The following is a 24,054-nucleotide window of genomic DNA, read 5'->3' on the forward strand; positions in this document are numbered from 1 at the left end:
TAGAAAAAATCTTTTCTTATTTACAACTACATAATCTCCTCCTTATATTGTCAAGCGTGTCACTCATGATGTATGACACTGCCTGTGAAAAATGTGGCCTCTTCGGTCATCACCCAGCTTTCCATGACTCCTGAATGGCAAATTTACCCAGTTATATATTACCATACAGTGTTGGCCAAAAGTATTGGCACCCCTGCAATTCTGTTAGATAATACTCGTGTTCTTCCAGAAAATGATTGCAAGCACAAACTCTTTGGTATTAATATCTTCATTTATTTTGCTTGCAATGAAAAAACACAAAAGAGAATGAAAAAAAAGTCAAATCATTGATCATTTTACACAAAACTCCAAAAATGGGCCGGACAAAAGTATTGGCACCCTCAGTCTAATACTTGGTAGCACAACCTTTAGACACAATAACTGCGAACAACCGCTTCCGGTAACCATCAATGAGTTTCTTACAATGCTCTGCTGGAATTTTAGACCATTCTTCTTTGGCAAACTGCTCCAGGTCCCTGAGATGTGAAGGGGGCCTTCTCCAAACTGCCATCAAGAGATCTCTCCACAGGTGTTCTATGGGATTCAGGTCTGGACTCATTGCTGGCCACTTTACAAGTCTCCAGTGCTTTCTCTCAAACCATTTTCTAGTGCTTTTTGAACTGTGTTTTGGGTCATTGTCCTGCTGGAAGACCCATGACCTCTGAGGGAGACCCAGCTTTCTCACACTGGGCCCTACATTATGCTGCAAAATGTGTTGGTAGTCTTCAGACTTCATAATGCCATGCACACGGTCAAGCAGTCCAGTGCCAGAGGCAGCAAAGCAACCCCAAAACATCAGGGAACCTCCGCCATGTTTGACTGTAGGGACAGTGTTCTTTTCTTTGAAGGCCTCTTTCTTTTTTTCCTGTAAACTCTATGTTGATGCCTTTTCCCAAAAAGCTCTACTTTTGTCTCATCTGACCAGAGAACATTCTTCCAAAACTTTTTTGTCTTTCTCAGGTAAGTGTTGGCAAACTACAGCCTGGCTTTTTTATGTCTCTGGGTAAGAAGTGGGGTCTTCCTGGGTATCCTACCATACAGTCCCTTTTCATTCAGACGCTGATGGATAGTACGGGTTGACACTGTTGTAACCTCGGACTGCAGGGCAGCTTGAACTTGTTTGGATGTTAGTCGAGGTTCTTTATCCACCATCCGCACAATCTTGCATTGAAATCTCTCGTCAATTTTTCTTTTCCGTCCACATCTAGGGAGGTTACCAGAGTGCAATGGGCTTTAAACTTCTACAAACACTGCGCATGGTAGGCACAGGAACATTCAGGTCTTTGGAGATGGACTTGTAGCCTTGAGATTGCTCATGCTTCCTCACAATTTTGCTTCTCAAGTCCTCAGACAGTTCTTTGGTCTTCTTTCTTTTCTCCATGCTCAATGTGGTACACACAAGGACACAGGACAGAGGTTGAGTCAACTTTAATCTATTTCAACTGGCTGCAAGTGAGATTTAGTTATTGACACCACCTGTTAGGTGCCTCAGGTAAGTAACAGGTGCTGTTAATTACACAAATTAGAGAAGCATGACAATATTTTTTCAAACAGTGCCAATACTTTTGTCCACCCCCTTTTTTATGTTTGGTGTGGAATTATATCCAATTTGGCTTTTTGACAATTCTTTTTGTGGTTTTCCATTGAAGACAAATTAAATGAAGATAATAATACCAAAGAATTTGTGATTGAAAATGAGTATTATCTGACAGAATTGCAGGGGTGCCAATACTTTTGGCCAACACTGTATATCCTGCAGACTTGCAACTTTGGAATTAGTGAGAATTGGCTGACATCCTCTGTGGGATCTGTAGGCTTTTTTTAGTATTCACCCAGCTTTTCCAGACTCCTGTATGGGAAATCTGTTTTTGTCTCCTACATAGCTAGGCAGATTTACTAAACAGCTGGTAGGAACAACTGGATTATATCCCATCTACAAGCTGCGGTTTAAATCATTTTCACCCAGCTTTCCCATACTCCTAAATGGCACATCTGCCTAGGTAACACAGTGCGGTATTCTATGCATAACTAGGCAGATTTACTACTCAGGAGCCTGGAACAGCTGGATTACATCACTTCTTAGAGTTGTGGATTTGCACTGCAGCTGTTCTAGTCCACTGAATAGAAAATCGGCTCAGGTATACGGTGCTATATGTCCTATAGAACTAGTCAATATACTGAATGTCAATCTTTCCCAGTTATCCAGTTCTGTATCCATAGGTTAAATAGGCAGATCCCTAGGTTAGCTAGGAATCTTGTCAAATTTTGTAATTTTCACCCAGCTCTCCCAGATTCCTGAATGCTAACGCTAGACATCACTATACTATCTGGATAACTAGACAAATTTGCAATTTGAGAGCCAGGAGATGAGTAATATTGTTGGAACTGCAGCCTAAGTGCTGTAGTTTTCACCCAACTTTTCCAGAATTCTGCATTGCAAATCTGCCCAGGAATGCAGCTCTATGTTCCCTACATAACAAGGCAGATTTAATAAACAGGAATCACAAAGAGCTGGATGAGTATCCGGTGAGACAAGTAATCATTTGGATTTTCACCCAGCTTTTCCAGACTACTGAATGGCATATCTGAATAGCTCTACAGTCATACATAACCATAGCTTGCTCCATCACTGTATCATTTGCTTAGACTAGAACTCAGATCCTATTCAGAACTGGTTGGGTACCTTGCAAAGGTGCCCGAACGAGAATTGCGCCAAATCTGCATGCACCCATTTATCTCGTTTTTATGTTTCCTGCCCATTTGTAAAGGAGTCTTATAGCCATGTGGCAAACAGGAGTGTTGGTAGACACTGAAGATACCTGGGACACCTTGGGGTACTAGTGAAGGGGAGGGGGATAGACATAGCTACAACTAGATATAATAATGGATGGCGCCAGTAGATCCAGAACACCAGGTAACAGACCCGAGGCATGCCAGGTTCTAGCAATACCACAGGAAAAGGCTTGTACAATTGTGCAGAAGTTCAGGGCATTGCAAGGTACAGTATGTGCCACACGCCCACCTACATAATGAACATGTGCCAGGCTCACAGCTATCTATAGTGTATGACCAGTCTCTGGCCCAGGCACCCAGGCATTGATTTATACATTGTGCCCGCTGTGTGCCACATTACTCTACATAACCCAGTACAGATGCATCCTGTCAATCCCCATGTGTGAACAGCCCAATGTAAAGCAGGAGATTCAGCAGAGGGACAAAGAAAAATGCTGCATCTTCTGTTTTCTCGTCTCCTCTTAAATAATTAGCAGTTAAGTGTTTTCGGGGCCCAGATCCAAACATCATTCCCTAAATCCAATCCTGACAAGCAGTCGTTGCTTGTTGGAACGCTTCCCTGTATGGGAGGGAGGCAGGGAGGCGATGCTGTGTCAATGGGATGGACTTGCAGCTAATGGGAGGACAGCTAAGGGGAAGGTTTTCTTTAAACAGAAGGGGATGGCTTGTCAAAGCTTTAGGGGCAGGTGTAGCTGAATCGCTGCATTCTCTATCTGCTTATCACTCCATAACCATCAGCCTTATAGGACCAGGAGAATGGAGGCTCCACTGCTTGTCATCCTATGCAGCATAGTAAGTGCATTCTCTCTATAGGACCACATCCCCATGCTCCACCATTCATTACTCCATACATTAGATAGAAATCTTAGCATCATTATATGGCATGCTTTTTATGTTCCTTCTAGTGATTGGTCAGCTCCATTATCCTTGCCCCTTCTTCCAGAAGTGTCATTTCAGGTTAAGCTTTGGCTTTTGATGCTTTTGCCCTGTGTCAGCTGTATTCTAGCTTTTATATTGTTGTATATATGTTGTGGTATATTGCTGGGAGCCATGCTAGTCCAGATCTGCAGTGTATAAGGGTTTGGCTTGTTGTGGATAATGCAGTGGTGGATAATTACCTTCCTATTACTGCACACACAAAACCCCACAGACTCAGATTTCAGTAGGAGCTGCACAATGCATGCCCTTCAGTCCAGAAGCCAGTCCCAAACCAGTCACCCCCTCCCTATGTAAAAACCCATTAATGGAATATATCAATTGGTTAGTTGGTGCATGGAAGCTGTCACTCTCTGCTTATCTCCTGCTCCTCCTTGCAGTCTCCTTTCCTTCCATATTCTGCTTATTTTCATGGTCATTATTACATTTACATCTTATTTTTTGTGACATGTGAAGTTGGCTGACCTTATATGGTACAGGATGGGACATGCTACTGTCTGTACTCATGCAGGTTAGAGTGCAAGCTCTTTGGGTATAATTCCTATTGCCTCATATGATGCCTCAAGTTCTTTGGGTTTCTCCTTTTAATTTAACTTCTTATTTTTGGTAGCATAATGTAGAGTGCAAGCTCTTTTACCAGTTTCATCTTCTCAAGCTCTCAAGTTTTGTTAATTTTTCCCCAAAAAATTCCATCTATAAAAGATCAGAGTAATCTTTCGCAAGATAGTAGAATTTAAATTAGCTTAGAATTGAGTGAAAGCTTTTGGGGTACAGTTCCTTTTCCTCTATATATTGTGATCTCAAATGGCTCCAAATAGAGTGCAAGCTCTTTGATCTGGTTCTATTTTCCTTATGTAGTAGCATATATAATTGCGCAGAATAGAGTGCAAGCTCTTTGGGTCTAATTCCTTTTCTCTTACATACTACAATCTGTAATAGTTCAGAATAGAGTGCAAGCTCTTTGGGTCTAATTCCTTTTCTCTTACATACTACAATCTGTAATAGTTCAGAATAGAGTGCAAGCTCTTTGGGTCTAATTCCCTTTCTCTTACATACTACAATCTGTAATAGTTCAGAATAGAGTGCAAGCTCTTTGTATCTAAGTCCCTATCTCTTATATACTACAATCTATAATAGTTCAGAATAGAGTGCAAGCTCTGTGATCTAATTCTATAATCTCTTCATTCATGTATGTTTTCCTTCATTGTACAGAATTAAGGGGATTAGCAGTGTTCTTATATACATCTTTTATAAGATATTCACTTTTTATGATTAATGAACACCCATTCTGAACTGAAATTCGTGGTTGCATTATGATGCCCCATCCATGCACAGACTGTACCCGTGTAGGTGGGAAGTCATTGATTGACAGGATGATTTTCTCTGCAAGTAATGTCCCAGACAGCAGTTGTGAATTTGGCAGGCTTGTTATTGTAGATGTTTAAGAGATTTCACGGGATAATTTCTGAATGGGGAAGTGATTTGGGTTGTAACTTTTTGAAAAGGGCTCGGTGGAAGGCGTATGGATAGGTTAGGGTCGTGGTTTATGAAAGGAGTATTCTCAATGGACCGTTGATTCAAGTGGGTGTTTCTGAGAAGACTGAGCAGAACGATATCAAGATGACTAGTTAGCGAATGGTACGAGCTGTTAATAGTGCCCACTGTATGGTCGGATCCCTGGTACATCTAGACATAGATGGTACAATTTTAGTTACTGTAGAAGCTAATGGTTTAAGTACCAGAACCAGTTCAGGATGAAATATTGACTCCTTTAAAGGACTCTCCAAAACTCCAGTATGGTGATGAGGGAGTTGTCCCACAGTGATCTATTACACCATACAGGATATTGGTCTGTTAGTAAAAGTTAAGTTACTAAAGTTTCTATAACATTGGATCAAGTTTTCTTTCAAAATCTGGCAATGATAAATTTGAAAATTTGTTGTCTTGTGAAGGTTCATTGGACATCAATAGTTTCTATAGTGTAATTTTTACTCTTCTGATTCCAAAAGTAATCAACTGTATCTGGACTACATTATGAAATGTTTCTTCTAAGAGGTGATGGTCCATATTTGATGTCTCTGAACGTTATGTTTTCATATATTTTTTGATGTCTACCGAGTTCTCTTCTTCTATCAGGTTGATGTATTAAAAGTACAGTAGAACCATCTTGGAGTCCATTTGACCATAATAGTGTTTCTCCAGGTTGTCCCATCTTCAAGCTTCTCATTGGCATGGTCTTGAGTATCAGCCACTAATGGTCTTCTCTGATGAGTTGACTTGTCATTATATGCCAGTAATGGATGGTGTCATGGGGCTGGGTGGTGTTGTGGGGCTGGATCTAGATCAGTTGAGTCTTGTGTTCAGAGAGTTTGTGGTTGGTATAAACCTATTAGGAGGCCATTGGGCCATCTATTGGGAAATGCTACAATTTTGTGCAATTTGTCATGAGTAGGTCAGAAATGTAGAAGAAATGACATTAGCTGGAAAGATGTTATGAATGTTGATTATTTGAGGAATGTAAAGCCTATTATGATGTTTGTTTATGGGTCATTTCACTTGAGTACTGTCAATTTTCAAACAATAACACATTTGGCAGGCAACCCTGAAGCACAGGAGAAGCATAGAGGACAATTTACAACGTTTCGTAATGTCCCATATGAATTGATACAGAGGAACCGTAACAAGTAGCTTGAGCTCATAATCATTAGATGTAATGAATGAGGTGGGTGGGCATGGTCTTCACATTGTATTTGCTGTATAAGACACCCCCATGTCTTGTTGACTCTGGGAGTTGCTTATAGTAGAATGGTGCATGAAATATGGGGCTTACACATAAAGGTTGTCCCATAGCATAATTAAAATTAGGTTACATCTGGTTGCCATAATCACCTTAAACAGAAGGACCTGGGGATTCTGTATGTGATCCTTGAATTGATTCCCCGCCCTTGTTTCCTAATGTTGTAGACTCTGTAGAGAGGAGATCTACAGTTGCTCTTGTTAGATCACCCTTCAGACTTCTCTTTATCTAGTGTAGTGAGACTCAGGCATTGTCATTGCCATTATCCAGCAGTAAGGCCATGGTCTTGTTCTAAAAAGTCAACTTTTGCATGATGCTTGCATGTTTTTCCCATGTTTAAGTGGATTATTCCCACACATCAAAAACACTCTTAAGGTGCATTCACACTTCGGATATGGTGACTGATTCTGAACGTTAAAACACGTTCAGAATCAGCGCGTGTAAAGCAGATCCCATTCATTTCAATGGGAGCCGGCATACGAGCGCTCCCATTGAAATGAATGGGCTACTTTTTCCTCTATGGGCCCTTTCACACGGCGTAAACGCTCGGCTCATTCCAAGCCGTACATGCAAGCGCTTCTAAACAGTTCCCATTCACTTCAATGGGAGCGCTCGTAGGGAAAAAAGCAGCCCATTCATTTCAATGGGGAGCAATCGTATACCGGCTCCCATTGAAATGAATGGGATCTGCTTTATACGCGATGATTCTGAACGTGTTTTAACGTTCAGAATCAGTCAACGTATCCGAAGTGTGAATGCACCCTAAGGGTGTGTAGACAGGTTCTGGATGAATTCGGTTCTAACCTGGCCCGTAGAGTATGCAGCACATGGGGCAATCTAAGATATTTCATTTGACTATTAATGTTATTGCTGTTGGCTCACCTGGTAGACCCTGGCTTTGGATGATGCTTGGGCGCCAATCTGTTATGTGCGACAAAATGGGGTGCTAAGACAGTCATCTAGTCTAGTAGTTTATTCAGATACATAGCTGATTTTCAGGCTTCCCCGGTGCCTCTGAGCTTTCACTTTCTTTGGTCACACATCAAAGAGCCTGGAACAACATTCCTAAAATCTGCTCATTACTCCACCCTAAACCCTGTCACAAGCTGCAGACCTGTCAGACACCATGCTGCAAGCACAATGCAAACACTGCTACTGTCAGGATTACAATAGTAATAGCATAGTAACAATATACACATATACATCACTAATGAGCATAACCTAAATCACACTGTCAAATAAACCATCAATATATGTGACCCAGTAGTAAGTAGAATATATATGCACAAAATGAACTAGTACATAGTATATAGATACATCCGATAACATAAGTAACATAACACTATATCACTGTCAGCTGCATCCAATGCAAACTCAGCCCTGTAATATCTGACAAACCCAGCTCTGCTACAACTTTTTCTTTTGATGTTACTATGCAGTGTATGTATGCATACACAAATACCGGTTCCATAAGTTTAGTCACATGTCCCCTATAGGGATGAGGGGTGTCAATATAACAGATCTGGAGCCAAAATGTAATGATTCATGCATTATAACTAAGCCACCACATACTTGAAGAATCTGTGTCCATGACTTTGTATGTGTTTACATGCCTGGTCGTGTGTTTAATTGTGCGATCATGTGAATCCTTGCGTGTCTACACCGGCTTGTTTGTGTGTGTGGAGACTTGTTTTAATTATTTTTTTAGATTATTTGAGTAAACTTCAGGAAATGTCTTCTTACAATTTGTAGCTTTGTATAACAGAGAGCAGGGAGATGACCAAGTGGTCTATGGGTGGTCCTTCCCACTGGTCCCATTATGGCACTCTTAACTTGCAACCACAACATACACTATGGGTTTACACACACAAGCAGTTACATTCCTGAAAATATGATCTGTATATTGGACGTATTCCTCACGAATATACGATCTGTATATTGGATGTATTCCTCAGACTACACACTGCCTGATGACCCCGACTCACAATATCAGTTATGCCTGGTCACGGGACCACTTTCCCATCATGATTACAGTATGACTTATCAGGGGTTGACAAAAATTTACTGTACCAGACTGGAAAAACACAATGCTAATTGGTTGTTGAGTATCCTTGGAAAATTAGTTAATTGTAATTGGAAGTCCAGTATTATTCAGGAAATTTTCAGCACTCAATATGCTATTTAGGCTCAGTACTGTCAGGTGGGCGGGCCCTGACCACCCACCTGATAGTAGCAGCATATTGAGTGCTGAAAATCTCCTGGTCCACTAATTAGCAGCAACCAACGAGCATTGAGTTTTTCTAGTCTGGTAGAGTAAATGTTTGCTAACCCCTGATAAGTCATATGAGCGCTATGGACCCACTATCCCATCATTCTGTTGCCAGGAGAGACTTTCCTTCTGGAGGACTCTATTCACACTGAACTGATGCATTAAGGAAATAGATGAAGAGAATATATATTAATTGATCAAAATCAGCCCTGGATTTTCTATGCAAGAGGCCCAAGCCTAGGGAAACTCAATGAAAAAGGATGGCTCCTCAGGGTCAAGGTGCAATGATAGAGGATACAGGGGGAGCTGATACTCTAGTCAGTATTATTTAATAATATAACGTATATCAGATTCAATTTACGTATTTAACACATAAAGTGACCAGAGGGGTAATTTGGGCCCCGGTCGGTGTCCTCTTATATGGCAGAATGTTCTCTAGACCTCCCGGGGAGTAGAGGTTGAGTGTGACTACTATCTCGCCACCTTCTATAGCAGGGGTAGGGAACGTACGGCTCTCCAGCTGTTACAAAACTACAACTCCCAGCATGCACACTTGCTCTGCTGTTCTTGGAACTCCCATGGAAGTGAATGGAGCATGCTGGGAGTTGTAGTTTCACAGCAGCTGGAGAGCCGAAGGTTCCCTACCCCTGTTCTATAGCTATGCCATTGATGCTGTAGTCCTCATGGGTCAGCATGGTGGACTACTATAACCGTATAACACATCATGCATACAGTATGTTTTTATGTCTGTTCTTGACCTTAGTAAGGTTAAGGACCCACGTAGTGAAATGCAACTAAAACACACTGAGGGAAAAATTGCAGCAAGAATGTCTTGGAGGGTTTTTTTTTTTTTTACTGATTTTTTGCTGCATTTCCATTTGCATTTTTTCTTCTGAGATTCCACAGTTACAACTACAATGCATGCGATTTTCAAAAACCCAACTTTCTGCAACTTTTTTTCCTGCAATACGTGGATAAGATGAAATCTCATTCTCTTTACTGGTACCATGAAACATAACATTATTTCCGCAACCTGTGGCCTTAGCCTAAATCTGACTTTTGATTGGTTAAAAGATGCGACTGCTTTAGGCAGCGTGTTAAGTAAATGGCATGGCTCGCTTAGTGAGGTCCAGCCAGAAAATGACAAAGCCGGTCATGATGGTTTAATTGCCATTTCAAAGCCTCTAATGGTTCCTTTATTAGTGACCATCTGTCTTCAGGAATGGGACAAGCAGTGGTTTTGATGTCTTACATCCAGGACCAGAGCAGGAGGGGGTCATCACCTTTTTTGTTTCCCAGTCAGGGCCAAATAAAGGATTGGCTGGCCTGTGCCCTGGGGCAGCAAAGGCTACACACTATGGTCTAATAGAGCTTCTCCCATTGGCGAGTCCGTCTGGGCTCTTTTGGGCGTCTTCCCTTTTTTCTCTGCATTGATAACTTCTCACTTGTAGCACCTTGCCCGAGACTAACATCAACATTTAACTAACATTTTTGTCTCAATTGCAAAAAAAAGGCTACATCTCCCCCTTAATCTGTAAGATACATATTTATATCGGTTTCCATGGCACTAAGTGCAATTCTACGTCAGTGTGTGATGTAAAAAAACGCAGTTTAACTGCAAAGGGTGTGAGAAGGACAGGTACATAAGATGCTCCGGGCATTAAGTGTTTACTAGGAACCTGCCGCGAACTGTGGTAAACTTGCACCTGCAGGTTGTCAGCGTCACTTAGTTATGTCAGTCGGAGGACAAGGCCAAAAGCAGCTGTTAAACGCTCTGCAAGTATTCAAACAATCCGAGGGAGGGACAGCGAGATGCTCTGCAGATCAAAGCAGTGACAGAGGCTCTGCAGGTGTCATTTTCTTTATTTACATGTGCCCTGCTTGTAAAAGACATGAAATCAATTGACTCTAAATACGATATTCCTGACATTAAATTCAGTGTCACATTACATATAGTTTCTGCTCTAATGCCTTAGATCAAATCTTAATGTCTATATTACCTGAGCAGTGGAGCTATTACTGGTGTTACTAGTCTGAAGAGATAAACCCATTGTCAAATACCATAGTGGAAATTGCTTATTCAATAGTAGAGGGTCTACCAGTCAGGACCCCTTCTTGGGGAAGCTGTAAAAGTACAACTGTTGGGAATGGAGGTTCCTAGCAAAGTTCATTCCCAGTTATAGCTGCCTTGTTTGCTACATTTATTTGCAGATATCATCCCTGCCGTATGGAGATGAACAAATTGTTCCTCCCCATTAAGTTGGCATAGTTTTGTAGCACCATGCCATGTTTACACAGGAAGATAGCTGCCAAGAAATAATGAGTATAAGAAACCACATCCTTTGCTTGTTTGCTGCGTTGAATGATAGCTCCTGTACATGGGCCAGTTATCAGGAATGACTGGCCCTAAGCCCACGAATTGGCCCATGTACTAGGGTCTTTATTGAGAGCATCTACAAAGGACCTGGTGCTTCAATGCTTCATATTTTAAAGAGAAATATGTAACACCCTATGTATTTACCCTGAGGTAGCACTTACTGCTGGACTGCCCTACTGAGTAACGCTGGTTGCCAGAGGTCCCACTTTATTAGTAGTTTTGGTTCACTAGGCCACGAATCCCTCTCTATAGCAGCTGTTGGATTCGGTTAATATAAAATAACTCCAAGTGAGGGACCGTTCTATTAAATAAATCCTACTAATATTATAAATTTGTTCCTCAATCACGCAAAAACGGCTGAACGGATTTGAATGTAATTTGGCACATAGATAGTCTGTAACCTTGATTAACACATAGGATACCTTTTATCTTGGTAAATGACATGGCTTCACGACTGTTATCAATTTATGTTCACATACTATATTACACTGCTCTTGCAGCAGCTTATCTCAGGTCCCAGGTCTGTTATCTCTCTGTGTAAATACTCGCTAACCCTCAGTGGATTGTGTACATACATTTGCATATTATCTGATGTGCTCCAGGCAACATGCTGACAAACTGACATGGGCAAACACCTTTAATCCAAATTGGCAGTTTGTCAATTTGAAACATGCTTGGAACATGTTGTAAACAACAATAGCTATGAAGGGGAATCATTGATGCACTCATTATATGGCGTCCCAGCGAGCTGCTGAGATGCCGGAACAATCACAAGCACGGTGTGACGAACAACTTCAGTGCTAGGCCAAGTTGAGAGCTGCTGAAACGCCGGAGCAGGCGGATCATCAACGCCAACAACACGCTCATTATATGGCGTCCCAGCAAGCTGTTGAGATGCTGGAATAATCAAAGGCACAGCACAAGGAATGAGTTCAGCGGCAGGCCAGCTTGAGAGTTGCCAAAACGCCAGAGCATGCGGATCATCAATGCCAACAACACACTCATTATATGACGTCTCAGCGAGCTGCTGAGATGCTGGAACAATCACAGGCACGGTGTGAGGAACAAGTTCAGCAGCAGGACAGCTTAAGAGCTGCCGAAACGCTGGAGCAGGCAAATCATCGACGGCAGCAATTTGCTGAATAAAGGCGGATCACCAACGCCAACAACACGCAGACAAAGTCGTGGGCAGAGATTAGTAATTATATATATATGTATTAGTGTAAAACTGTAAAACTTTAAAAATCTTACAGCTCAGTTCTTAACTTGAACAGAGAAGCGCTATAATACCAGATACAGTCCATGGATGATTCTGGAAGAAAGCAGCCATGTTGATTTAATCTCCTCCAACCTCTATGGTCAAGAGATCACAGCTCATTACTTTAAAGCAGATTGGACTTTTTGAAGTCCCAATAAATCTGATGTAAATCATCTAAAAGGGTCTTTATTCCTGCAACTGTTTATTTTTATAGCCGTACCTTATAAACCGACCTCCATTGAAATAGGTTTTTATAATAACATCTTATTTTTAATTAGATTTTCATTTCATGTTATTAGATAGTTTTTAAGTAACCATAAATTATCTGATGTCCAAGGGGATTTTAAATGGGCTTTGAGCTAAATATTTTGACAGATCTATATTTATAACACGTAGAACATGTGGCGTAGTCTGTCTTCTCACATTATAACCTCTCCTGATAATTCATTTCACAGCTCCATATAATCTCCATGAGAAGAAAAGCTGAAACTTCTCCTAAACTTCTCTTCTTTTATCACGGTTTTTGTTACTTTATATACAACACTTCATTGTAATTCCTAATAGGCTAAGGCCAAACTGTATCTTTGGCCATGACTCTTGTAATGCAACTCCTTTGCGCATTGCATCCCAGAGATTGCCATGACTGAAGCTTCTAACCGCAAAAATGTTTAACATTATTCATCTATTATGCAATCGCTACAGTCATAATGCAACTCCATTCACTAACATACGTGAAGAGGTCGCAGGGCGACATGGCAATCTTTTGGTCACACAATGAGAGTCACGTCCCAAGTTGCCATATGACCCTAGTTTTACCTTATAAAAAACACTAATCTCTCCCACTATTACTCCATATAACCTCTCCCTATAGCTCCTCCTATTACTCCATATAACCTCTCCCTATATCTCCTCCTATTACTCCATATAACCTCTCCCTATATCTCCTCCTATTACCATATAACCTCTCTCTATATCTCCTCCTATTACTCCATATAACCTCTCCCTATAGCTCCTCCTATTAATCCATGTAACCTGTCCCTATATCTCCTCCTATTACTCCATAAATCCTCTCCCTATATCTCCTCCTATTACTCCATCTAACCTCTCCCTATATCTCCTCCTATTACTCCATATATCCTCTCCCTATACCTCCTCCTATTACTCCATATTACCTCTCCCTATATCTCCTCCTATTACTCCATATAACCTCTCCCTATATCTCCTCCTATTACTCCATATATCCTCTCCCTATATCTCCTCCTATTACTCCATATAACCTCTCCCTATATCTCCTCCTATTACTCCATATAACCTCCCTATATCTCCTCCTATTACCCCATATAACCTCTCCCTATATCTCCTCCTATTACTCCATATAACCTCCCTATATCTCCTCCTATTACTCCATATAACCTCTCCCTATATCTCCTCCTATTACTCCATATAACCTCTCCCTATATCTCCTCCTATTACTCCATATATCCTCTCCCTATATCTCCTCCTATTACTCCATCTAACCTCTCCCTATATCTCCTCCTATTACTCCATATATCCTCTCCCTATACCTCCTCCTATTACTCCTTATAACCTCTCCCTATATCTCCTCCTATTACTCCATATAACCTCTCCCTATATCTCCTCCTATTACTCCATATATCCTCTCCCTATATCTCCTCCTATTACTCCATATAACCTCTCCCTATATCTCCTCCTATTACTCCATATAACCTCCCTATATCTCCTCCTATTACCCCATATAACCTCTCCCTATATCTCCTCCTATTACTCCAAATAACCTCCCTATATCTCCCCTATTACTCCATATACCCTCTCCCTATATCTACTCCTATTACTCCATATAACCTCTCCCTATATCTCCTCCTATTACTCCATATAACCTCTCCCTATATCTCTCCTATTAATCCATATAACATCTCCCTATATCTCCCCTATTACTCCATATACCCTCTCCCTATATCTCCTCCTATTACTCCATATAACCTCTCCCTATATCTCCTCCTATTACTCCAAATAACCTCTCCCTATATCTCCTCCTATTACTCCATATAACATCTCCCTATATCTCCTTCTATTACTCCATATAACCTCTCCCTATATCTCCTCCTATTACTCCATATATCCTCTCCTTATATCTCCTCCTATTACTCCATATAACATCTCCCTATATCTCCTCCTATTACTCCATATAACCTCTCCCTATATCTCCTCTTATTACTCCATATAATCTCTCCCTATATCTCCTCCTATTACTCCATATTATATCATCCTATATCTCCTCCTATTACTCCATATAACCTCTCCCTATATCTCCTCCTATTACTCCATATAACATCTCCCTATATCTCCCCCTATTACTCCATATAACCTCTCCCTATATCTCCTCCTATTACTCCATATAACCTCTCCCTATATCTCCTCCTATTACTCCATATAACCTCTCTCTATATCTCCCCCTATTACTCCATATATCCTCTCCCTATATATCCTCCTATTACTCCATATAACCTCTCCCTATATCTCCTCCTATTACTCCATATAACTTTTCTATATCTCCTCCTATTACTCCATATAACCTCTTCCTATATGTCCTCCTATTACTCCATATAACCTCTCCCTATATCTCCTCCTATTACTCCATATACCCTCTCCCTATATCTCCTCCTATTACCCCATATATCCTCTCTCTATATATCCCCCTATTATAACCTCTCCCTATATCTCCTCCTATTACTCCATATAACCTCTCCCTATATCTCCTCCTATTACTCCATATAACCTCTCCCTATATCTCCTCCTATTACTCCATATAACCTCTCCCTATATGTCCTCTTATTGCGCCATATATCTTCTTCCTGTTATTCTATATATAATCTGTAGTAAAACAAGGCATGTGTTCACAGTATGTACATACAGCACATGTGGGACGTTGTATACATCACATACAGTATAATATAGCATAGCTGGAACTTGGCCTTCCCTCTTCTGGAAGTTTTTATACCACTTGTTCACGGATTCGGAGCCCTGTGATCTTTGGCGGTATATGAACTTTGATGTGGATCATGTCAGAGGGGGTAAGCTTGCAGGGGGGGACATATGCTTTTCATATATAGTATTTCGGCAAGGGCGACCCCATACAGCCTGGTGTAGAATTAGAACCTCATTGTTATTTTTTCTTCATCTCCCAGATCTTTAGAAATCAATGTGCATATTAGCATGCTGTTTTATTTCTGTTATCCCTTTAATACGGGGTATTTTGCAGACTTTTGTACTTAAAAGACTTTTGAACAGAAAATTCATCTGAGAGTTGAAAATCCTTTAGTCTCCTTTTCCTTCAGAGATTAGTTACCTGGGGTATGGCATTTCCCAGATCTGGAGATGCCTTTATGTGTAACACCCTTTTAGTATCACTGTCCAGGCTCCTCGCTGATGGGCTGTTTAGAGGACTACTAAACCTAAAGTACATTTGGCTTTATAATAAAGATCTGCTAATATTGGTCACACGTGTATGGAAATGTTCCTGGAAGCTCTCAGAAGTGGAGGTATGGAAGATCAAGCGGTGATGATGGGGACACACATTTTCATGGAGTTTGGCAGCACATAAAAAGAGACTTTAATCTGAGTTTATTGTGTTTCCTCTTAAAGGGGATGTCCATTTTCTTTCAGAAGGGTCCTTCGTCAACCATCAGCAGATCACAGGCTATCCTATGGCTTGGATCTCCAAGGATCAGCTATCACGTGCAGTAGAACCTTACAGCAAGTGTTCAGTTTCCTTGCAGCGCCACCAGGCAGAAAATGATACATTAAACAATTCACATTTGCAGGGTTTATACCAAGTTTTGAAGTTACTTCATATTGGATAACTTCAGGATCGATGGGGGTCTAACCAATAGGACAGCCATCAATCTTGAGAACAGAGGTCTGGTTCTCCTGCCCCTGTGGGATGAAAATCAGACCATAGTCATGTGATGGGCACACGGGTGCATCAGGTGGACTGATTGTAGACAAAAGTGAGCTGAGACCTAGAAAACTGATATAACGTATACTAGAAAATAACTGTTATTTGCTGAAACTGGGCTATCTCTTTAAGCTATATGAAGGCATGACCTTTCCAATTAAGCCACACAATGTTGTAAGACAAAGTTTTTATACATGGTATCCAGTGGGGTCCGACAGCTGGTACCCCCACCAAACAACTGCTCTCAGTAGCCAATATACATAAAATGGAGCAGGAAGCAGACAGCTCCGTTCTCTTTGTAGTGGCTGAACCGAGTCACAGCTTATCTTCGTTGTTAGTCTTGCTGCTGTAACTTGGTCTGGCCCCTAGACAGAGAATGAAGTTGCTTCTTGCTCCATTCAGCTTCGAGAAACCCCACCCATCTGATATTGAACCTGCTCTTAACATAGGTCATGAATATATTGAGCCCAGAAAACCTTTTTAATAAAAGTGATGCAACACATGTTTTTGTTACATATTGTGCCACAATTCCTGATTATTTTAATTACTATATCAAGTGTTACTGTACTTACCAAAGCAACAAGGACACTAACCACTTGGATATGAGTCAGGTTCCTCTGATAAGTTAATATGCATATATGATGAAGTCCTATTAATCCTCCCTTACATATACATGGTGGTTACCACTATTGCCTTCAAGTGTTGGAGTCCTTGGTTTAAATCCAGTTAAGGACATCATTTTCATGGAGTTTGTATGTTCGTTTGTATAGGAATTTTTTTTTTTCAACTGTAATTTTTATTGACAAAGTTTTTCATAACAAAATATAAGACGAACAAGAACAGAATTAGAACATCATATTGGGGAAAGGCTATGGGCCAAACCGCTGCACAAAAAGAAAATAGTGGGGGCCAACAATCGACCCAACAATACAAAGAGACTACGAAAAGAAAAAGGGGGAGGGAGGGGGATGGGGGGGGCAATTGTATAGGAATGTTTATGTTACAGTGTTGTCAATATCTGTAAAGCCCTATGGGAAATGATGGTGCTCAATAAATACACTGAACTTTTATGGTGGACTTTAAACATGGTGCCCACTCAGGAAATAAGTGGACACCATAGCTGCTCAGTCTTTGTTTTACAAAATAAAAAACTATCTAAAAGTGGGCATTTATCTCTTCAGATGCCTCTGTCAAATGCAACCAAAGCATCTGAATAGTGTCAGTGCAGATACCACCTCGTTGACTGCCCCTCGGAGCAAGATCCAGGGATGGTGATCCATTACCCTATTGAAGGCTCCCAGGCTTGTCATTACTGTGCTTCCATTACAGACTGCCAAAGGCAATGGATTTTACAATATACTGCTGTATATTGTAGTGGCTGATAAAACCCCAAACCAAAATCTACTCAATTTATAAACAAATAAAAATACACTCACCGGCTACTTTATTAGGTACACCATGCTAGTAACGGGTTGGACCCCCTTTTGCCTTCAGAACTGCCTCAATTCTTCGTGGCATAGATTCAACAAGGTGCTGGAAGCATTCCTCAGAGATTTTGGTCCATATTGACATGATGGCATCACACAGTTGCCGCAGATTTGTCGGCTGCACATCCATGATGCGAATCTCCCGTTCCACCACATCCCAAAGATGCTCTATTGGATTGAGATCTGGTGACTGTGGAGGCCATTGGAGTACAGTGAACTCATTGTCATGTTCAAGAAACCAGTCTGAGATGATTCCAGCTTTATGACATGGCGCATTGTCCTGCTGAAAGTAGCCATCAGATGTTGGGTACATTGTGGTCATAAAGGGATGGACATGGTCAGCAACAATACTCAGGTAGGCTTTAGCGTTGCAACGATGCTCAATTGGTACCAAGGGGCCCAAAGAGTGCCAAGAAAATATTCCCCACACCATGACACCACCACCACCAGCCTGAACCGTTGATACAAGGCAGGATGGATCCATGCTTTCATGTTGTTGACGCCAAATTCTGACCCTACCATCCGAATGTCGCAGCAGAAATCGAGACTCATCAGACCAGGCAACGTTTTTCCAATCTTCAATTGTCCAATTTTGATGAGCTTGTGCAAATTGTAGCCTCAGTTTCCTGTTCTTAGCTGAAAGGAGTGGCACCCGGTGTGGTCTTCTGCTGCTGTAGCCCATCTGCCTCAAAGTTCGTCGTACTGTGCGTTCAGAGATGCTCTTCTGGCTACCTTGGTTGTAACGGGTGGCTATTTGAGTCACTGTTGCCTTTCTATCAGCTCGAACCAGTCTGGCCATTCTCCTCTGACCTCTGGCATCAACAACGCATTTCCGCCCACAGAACTGCCGCTCACTGGATGTTTTTTCTTTTTCGGACCATTCTCTGTAAACCCTAGAGATGGTTGTGCGTGAAAATCCCAGTAGATCAGCAGTTTCTGAAATACTCAGACCAGCCCTTCTGGCACCAACAACCATGCCACGTTCAAAGGCACTCAAATCACCTTTCTTCCCCATACTGATGCTCGGTTTGAACTGCAGGAGATTGTCTTGACCATGTCTACATGCCTAAATGCACTGAGTTGCCGCCACGTGATTGGCTGATTAGAAATTAAGTGTTAACGAGCACTTGGACAGGTGTACCTAATAAAGTGGCCGGTGAGTGTATATATCACATATGGTGATAGCTGGAAAAAAAAATGGCAGAAAATCAATAAAAAAATTGAAAAACTGATCAAAACTTCAGACAAACCTCAATGTGGTATAAATAGAAACCAAAACGTGTCCTACAAAAAGGAGGCTTACAAAACTTCATGTACATCAAAACGTCATTAAACAGCGCAAAAACAATATCATGTAGTAACTCTGTAATTCTATTAACCCACAGAATATAGGTACCATGTCATGTATGTGGCATAGATAATACCATATGTTCAAAACCTATAAGGAAAATAGCGCAATGCTGTTTATTTACCAATCTCTACCCCAATCTGATTTTTTTTTCCAGCCCACCAGTTTTAGCATCACACCCTTTTATAATGCCTCAAGTGTCACCTCGGACTCTCGGCAGATACGTTTTTAAGTTTTACATTGTTTCACCATTTTTTTTAAAGCATTTTGCTAAATTTGAAGTTTCACTTGATGTTCGTTTTGTACATAACTTTGATCATGTTTTCTATGTAGCTTATATTATGTAGTTGCATCTTATAGTATACAGACTACAGATGTTTATAGGATGAATAAACATACTTTGGCTCTATTCGAAGTGTATGGATAGCAATCACTGAAATGGTGAATGCCTGTCTAAATATATAAAGGAGATGGTCTCCAATTTGAGCTACAGACATTTCGGCTGACCGTTGGCAAGATCAACACATGGAATGTGGCAGCTCAATTACTCACCATCCATTCCATAAACATCTGTAACTGCTGGACAAATAAGCTAACATCTACATTCCTGCCCACCCAATGAGTTTCATTGGGTGACATCACAATTTGTATGACTATTTCCTAGAAGATGACAGGCCTACTACTAAGGTTACAAGGTTGCCCTGTTGGGAAGAGGACCAGTGACCTTGAATGTGATGAGTGACAACATGTAGACCTTTGACATAAAATTTACATAGGAGGAGTTAGCAAAAGTTTGATGGAAGCTTTTGTGGACAATATATTATTCTTCACGTTAAAAACACAGCCTGAACCCCCATATTTAGGACTCGTCTCTGTCCAGTACTCAAGAGAGGAAAGGAAGGTTATATATTAATGTAGCTCTTTCTCCATTGTAGTATATGGAGAATGTGAAACGTGACCAAATATGCTAACTTAGGGAATTATTGGACCATTAGGTAGGAAAAAGGAAATGAACCTAGGACTGTAAATGGGGCTATGGGTGAACACTTTAAAGAAGACCTTTAACCACCTCTTCCAACTACAACTCAATTTTCCTCTCTTCTTCCACCATTTCTGAGCAATCCTGGCTGTTACTTTCAGGACCCAATATACTGATTGTTGTAGCAAAGAGCACGGGACCACCCACCTGACAGTAGAGACCTTAAATAGGGTGCAAACCTAAGATAAATGATTGCTTGGGACAGTGGAGGCTAGATAAGAAACTCAAGCAGAGCAGATTGGAGCCTATTAACAAATGCAAAGAATTGGTGGAGGTGGTGGATGCTCCTTATTAAATTTTATGGTGGCCCTTGGGAGCAGCACCATCTAAAAATGTGTTTATGAGGTAAGGAAACATTATACATCCTTGTCGTAGAGATTTTGAACACATAGGTACACACACTACAAGCTGAGACCCTAGGTTCTACAACAACGTAGACATAGACCTTAGTTATATAGTGATATATTATATTTAATTATTTGATTTACCATAGCATAGTAGCTACAAAATGCAAGTGAGTTACAAGTTACCTTCTGCAACCAGGTATTCTTATCCTTGACTTTATATATTTGCCTCTCTGTTGGGAGGCCCATTGATCCTCCTTCCCATCTCTTGTTAAAGAGACATGACATGAAGTCTTCTAAAGTTCCTCCACCCATAGAGAAGAGGATTGAGATCAGCATTGCTTGACATCTTAGTAGCCATAGATGCTGCACGTATCATGCATTTATATAAATCTGCCAACTCAAACTGCTGAGAAGCTGCTATGGATTGACTGTGGCTAGGTCAATACTCTCAAGAACTTCAGCCCTGCTGGATACTGTGAAGACCTTCTTTTAAGCGATGTGTTCAAGGCAGCCATATTGACATGACCTCCTAAATAGCAAGCTTTGATTTGATATATTCTGGGGAACAGAACACGTGTATTAGAGAGTCCTGAACGGTGGGTCTGTCTAGAGCTTCTGGTATTTGACTTGGTTTTTCTGCTTGAATATTAAAGGGGAACAGTCACAAGAAATATTCAGGTCCAGTCTGCAGGCAGCATGTTATAGAGCAGGTGGAACTGAACAGACTGAAGTATATATAGGTCTTAGGTCTTAGGATTTATGTATTGAAATATCTTTACTTTCTATGTTGAGAATTCCATGTGATGGTCCTATCAGTGATTGACAGCCTCCCCCCCCCCCATCACTCTGCATACAGAGCTAGCTGTCAGTCATTGATAAGACCTCCTACTGGACGTCAATGGATAAATCCCAAACTATACTGAATCTTTCCCCAAAAACCTATATACCAGTCTGCTGAGCTCCTTTGCTGTATAACCTGCTGTTGCAGATTGCACTGCATTTTCCATCCGACAGGTTCCCTTTAATAACAGCTGCTTGATAAGATCCAAATTGGTACTAAGGTTAAGCCCTTCAGAAGAACCAAGAAAGAAAACGTATTGATGTCTTCAATTTTCCAAGCACACATTGATTCATCCAAAGACATGCCCTTGAAGTTTCTGTTGACATCATGGGCTTAGGTTGAACTGCTCTACAGATGAATTCAACCCATCCGTATGGTCCCTGGTAAATATGGCTGTTTCATATAAGCACTAAGCTCTTAGGGATAAGTACAGTCATGTATGAAAGGGCCCAAAGAACTGGTGGGAATCAGTAGTGTCCATAAACCTAAGTCCATCTGTTGTCTCATTTAAGAGCCAACACTTCCTTAAGTATATTAATATAATTTTAGCTTGTATGTATTACCCTCAGGGAACATCTGGATGGCCTTTATTACATGTATTACTTTTATTTGTTTATAGGCAGTTATTACAATGTTAGAAGTGTGCCGATTCTGCACAAGTGAGATAGGAATGTAGGAATTTAGGGGAAGGGGTTGGAGAAAAAAACATCTTATTGAAGAAGTCTTTTCCTATTTTTGTATCGGTGTATCAAGCAGCAAGGCAAGGGCCAGATGGTCGCTATTCATGTAGTCTGTTCTTTTTTGCCATAGACTCTGTTACTAGATCCACGTTTGCCCACCAGGTCATCAATGTCCTGTAATATGCCTGACACAATTACATGGGCCGGCAATATCTTGTGTCTAGTTAGCCCAAGGTGCCCGAGTCTTACAGTAACTAGCTGCTTACCTCCTGGATAGGAGAACTTCGACCATTTTCCTTATTATATTCATTAGGACAGTGGTGTAACTACTGGCGTAGCAGTGGTAGGAGCTGCCACAGGGCCTGGGACTTTAGGGGGCCCTCTGGGCTCCTGATGTTTTTTTTTTAATTGAAAACTCCAGCAGGTAATGAGCCCTATTTACTTACCAATCCCTGCTTCTGCTCACGGGAAGTAGAGACGGCTGTGATCAGGAGCGTGGAGAAGTAAGTGAGGCTGCGGGGCTGCAAATCCCACAAACACTGCTATCATTATACTCGGGAGTCATTTAAGACCCCTGAGTATAAAGATCAGAGGGTAGTAGAGGTGAGGGAACATAAACACTGTTACTTACCTCTCCTTTGCTCCAGTAGGCTTCGGGCCTATATGGTGACGTCACAGACTTTACGTGGGCTGAGCCTGCGTCATTATGCAGCACGACGTAAGTACAACGTAGGCCTGGCTCACGTGACGTCTGGTCCAGCACTGAACATGGTCTTAATCAGTGGGGAGTGCGCCGGAGCCAGGGAGAGGTAAGTAACAGTGTTTTTCATATTTGTATCCTCCACTGGGTCTCCGATCATTATACTCTGGGGTCGGAAAAGACCCCAGAGTATATTAATTGTTCATGGATGGTCCGCAATAGGGCAAAATACTGTGTGCAGGGGCCACTATGATGTATAATAGTCTGTGCAGGAATGTGGTTTGTGTGGGGATGGGGGGGTATTTGGGTCGGTTGGGTTCAGGGAAGGGGGGCCATGACAAATGTTCACCTTGGGGCTCAGCCATTACTAGTTACGTCACTGCATTAGTATGCTAGATAACAACCTATATAGCCTATAATGCAGCTTTCCTAGACTTCTGAATGTCAAAACCGCCTTTTTATGCAGTAATGCATTCTCTGCTTAACCAGGCTAATTTGCTCTTTGTGAATACCTGCAAGCTGGGTGACAACTACTGTGACCCCATAATGGTCTGTCAAGAAACTGCTGGTTGTCAGGAAACAGTTTATACTTAATGATATGGCTTTCATTTTTGTATGGAAATCCCCTTCAATGTAAATATTCCTCTAACTAATAAAACACGCTCAGATAGAAACCACATAAAAGTTATAAGAAGGAGATGTAATGATTTTGTTTATTTGAAGAAGAGCTCCGATTCCACTAAATAGAGTGCTAAAAATCTAAAAGTAATGAAAAGGGCCTGAACTTTCGAGGGAATGTAAACATTGCATCCGTCTATGATCCCTTCTTTAAACAGCTATGGCCGCACTGATACATGATACGCATCATTTATTATAACAAATATACCACACTTAAGAATTAAGCAATTGCCAAGTAACTTATGAAGTGGAGTGTACAGTGAAGAAATAGCAGGAACACCCAATAGCTCTATAGCCTTGTACTGTTATGTAGTGGGTTAAAAAGGACCATTCAACAACTTCAACGCTTTAGATCCTTCTATAGGCGCGTCTCCGCTGATTTCACTGCAGTTGGAATTTTTCTTCTAGCCCTCACTGTCTCTGAGCAATCATTGCTGTTAGGTTTTACACAATTGTGCTCTCTGCTGTCAAGTGGGTGGTCCCTGTCTT

At 41.2% G+C, this 24,054-nt stretch overlaps 1 protein-coding gene across 1 annotated transcript in view; it reads left to right on the forward strand.

Moving 5' to 3' along the window:
- Nucleotides 1-3,502: 3,502 nt before the first annotated feature.
- NGFR (nerve growth factor receptor) overlaps nt 3,503-24,054 on the forward strand; it is a 57,754-nt gene continuing 37,202 nt past the window's right edge. The window contains exon 1 of the mRNA XM_075278351.1: nt 3,503-3,624. Coding sequence (XP_075134452.1) covers nt 3,589-3,624 — 36 coding nt within the window. The 5' untranslated portion in view covers nt 3,503-3,588. The remainder of the gene's footprint in view (nt 3,625-24,054) is intronic.

Source organism: Leptodactylus fuscus, chromosome 6 (genome assembly GCF_031893055.1).
Source record: "Leptodactylus fuscus isolate aLepFus1 chromosome 6, aLepFus1.hap2, whole genome shotgun sequence".
NCBI classification, from domain to species: Eukaryota; Metazoa; Chordata; class Amphibia; order Anura; family Leptodactylidae; genus Leptodactylus; species Leptodactylus fuscus.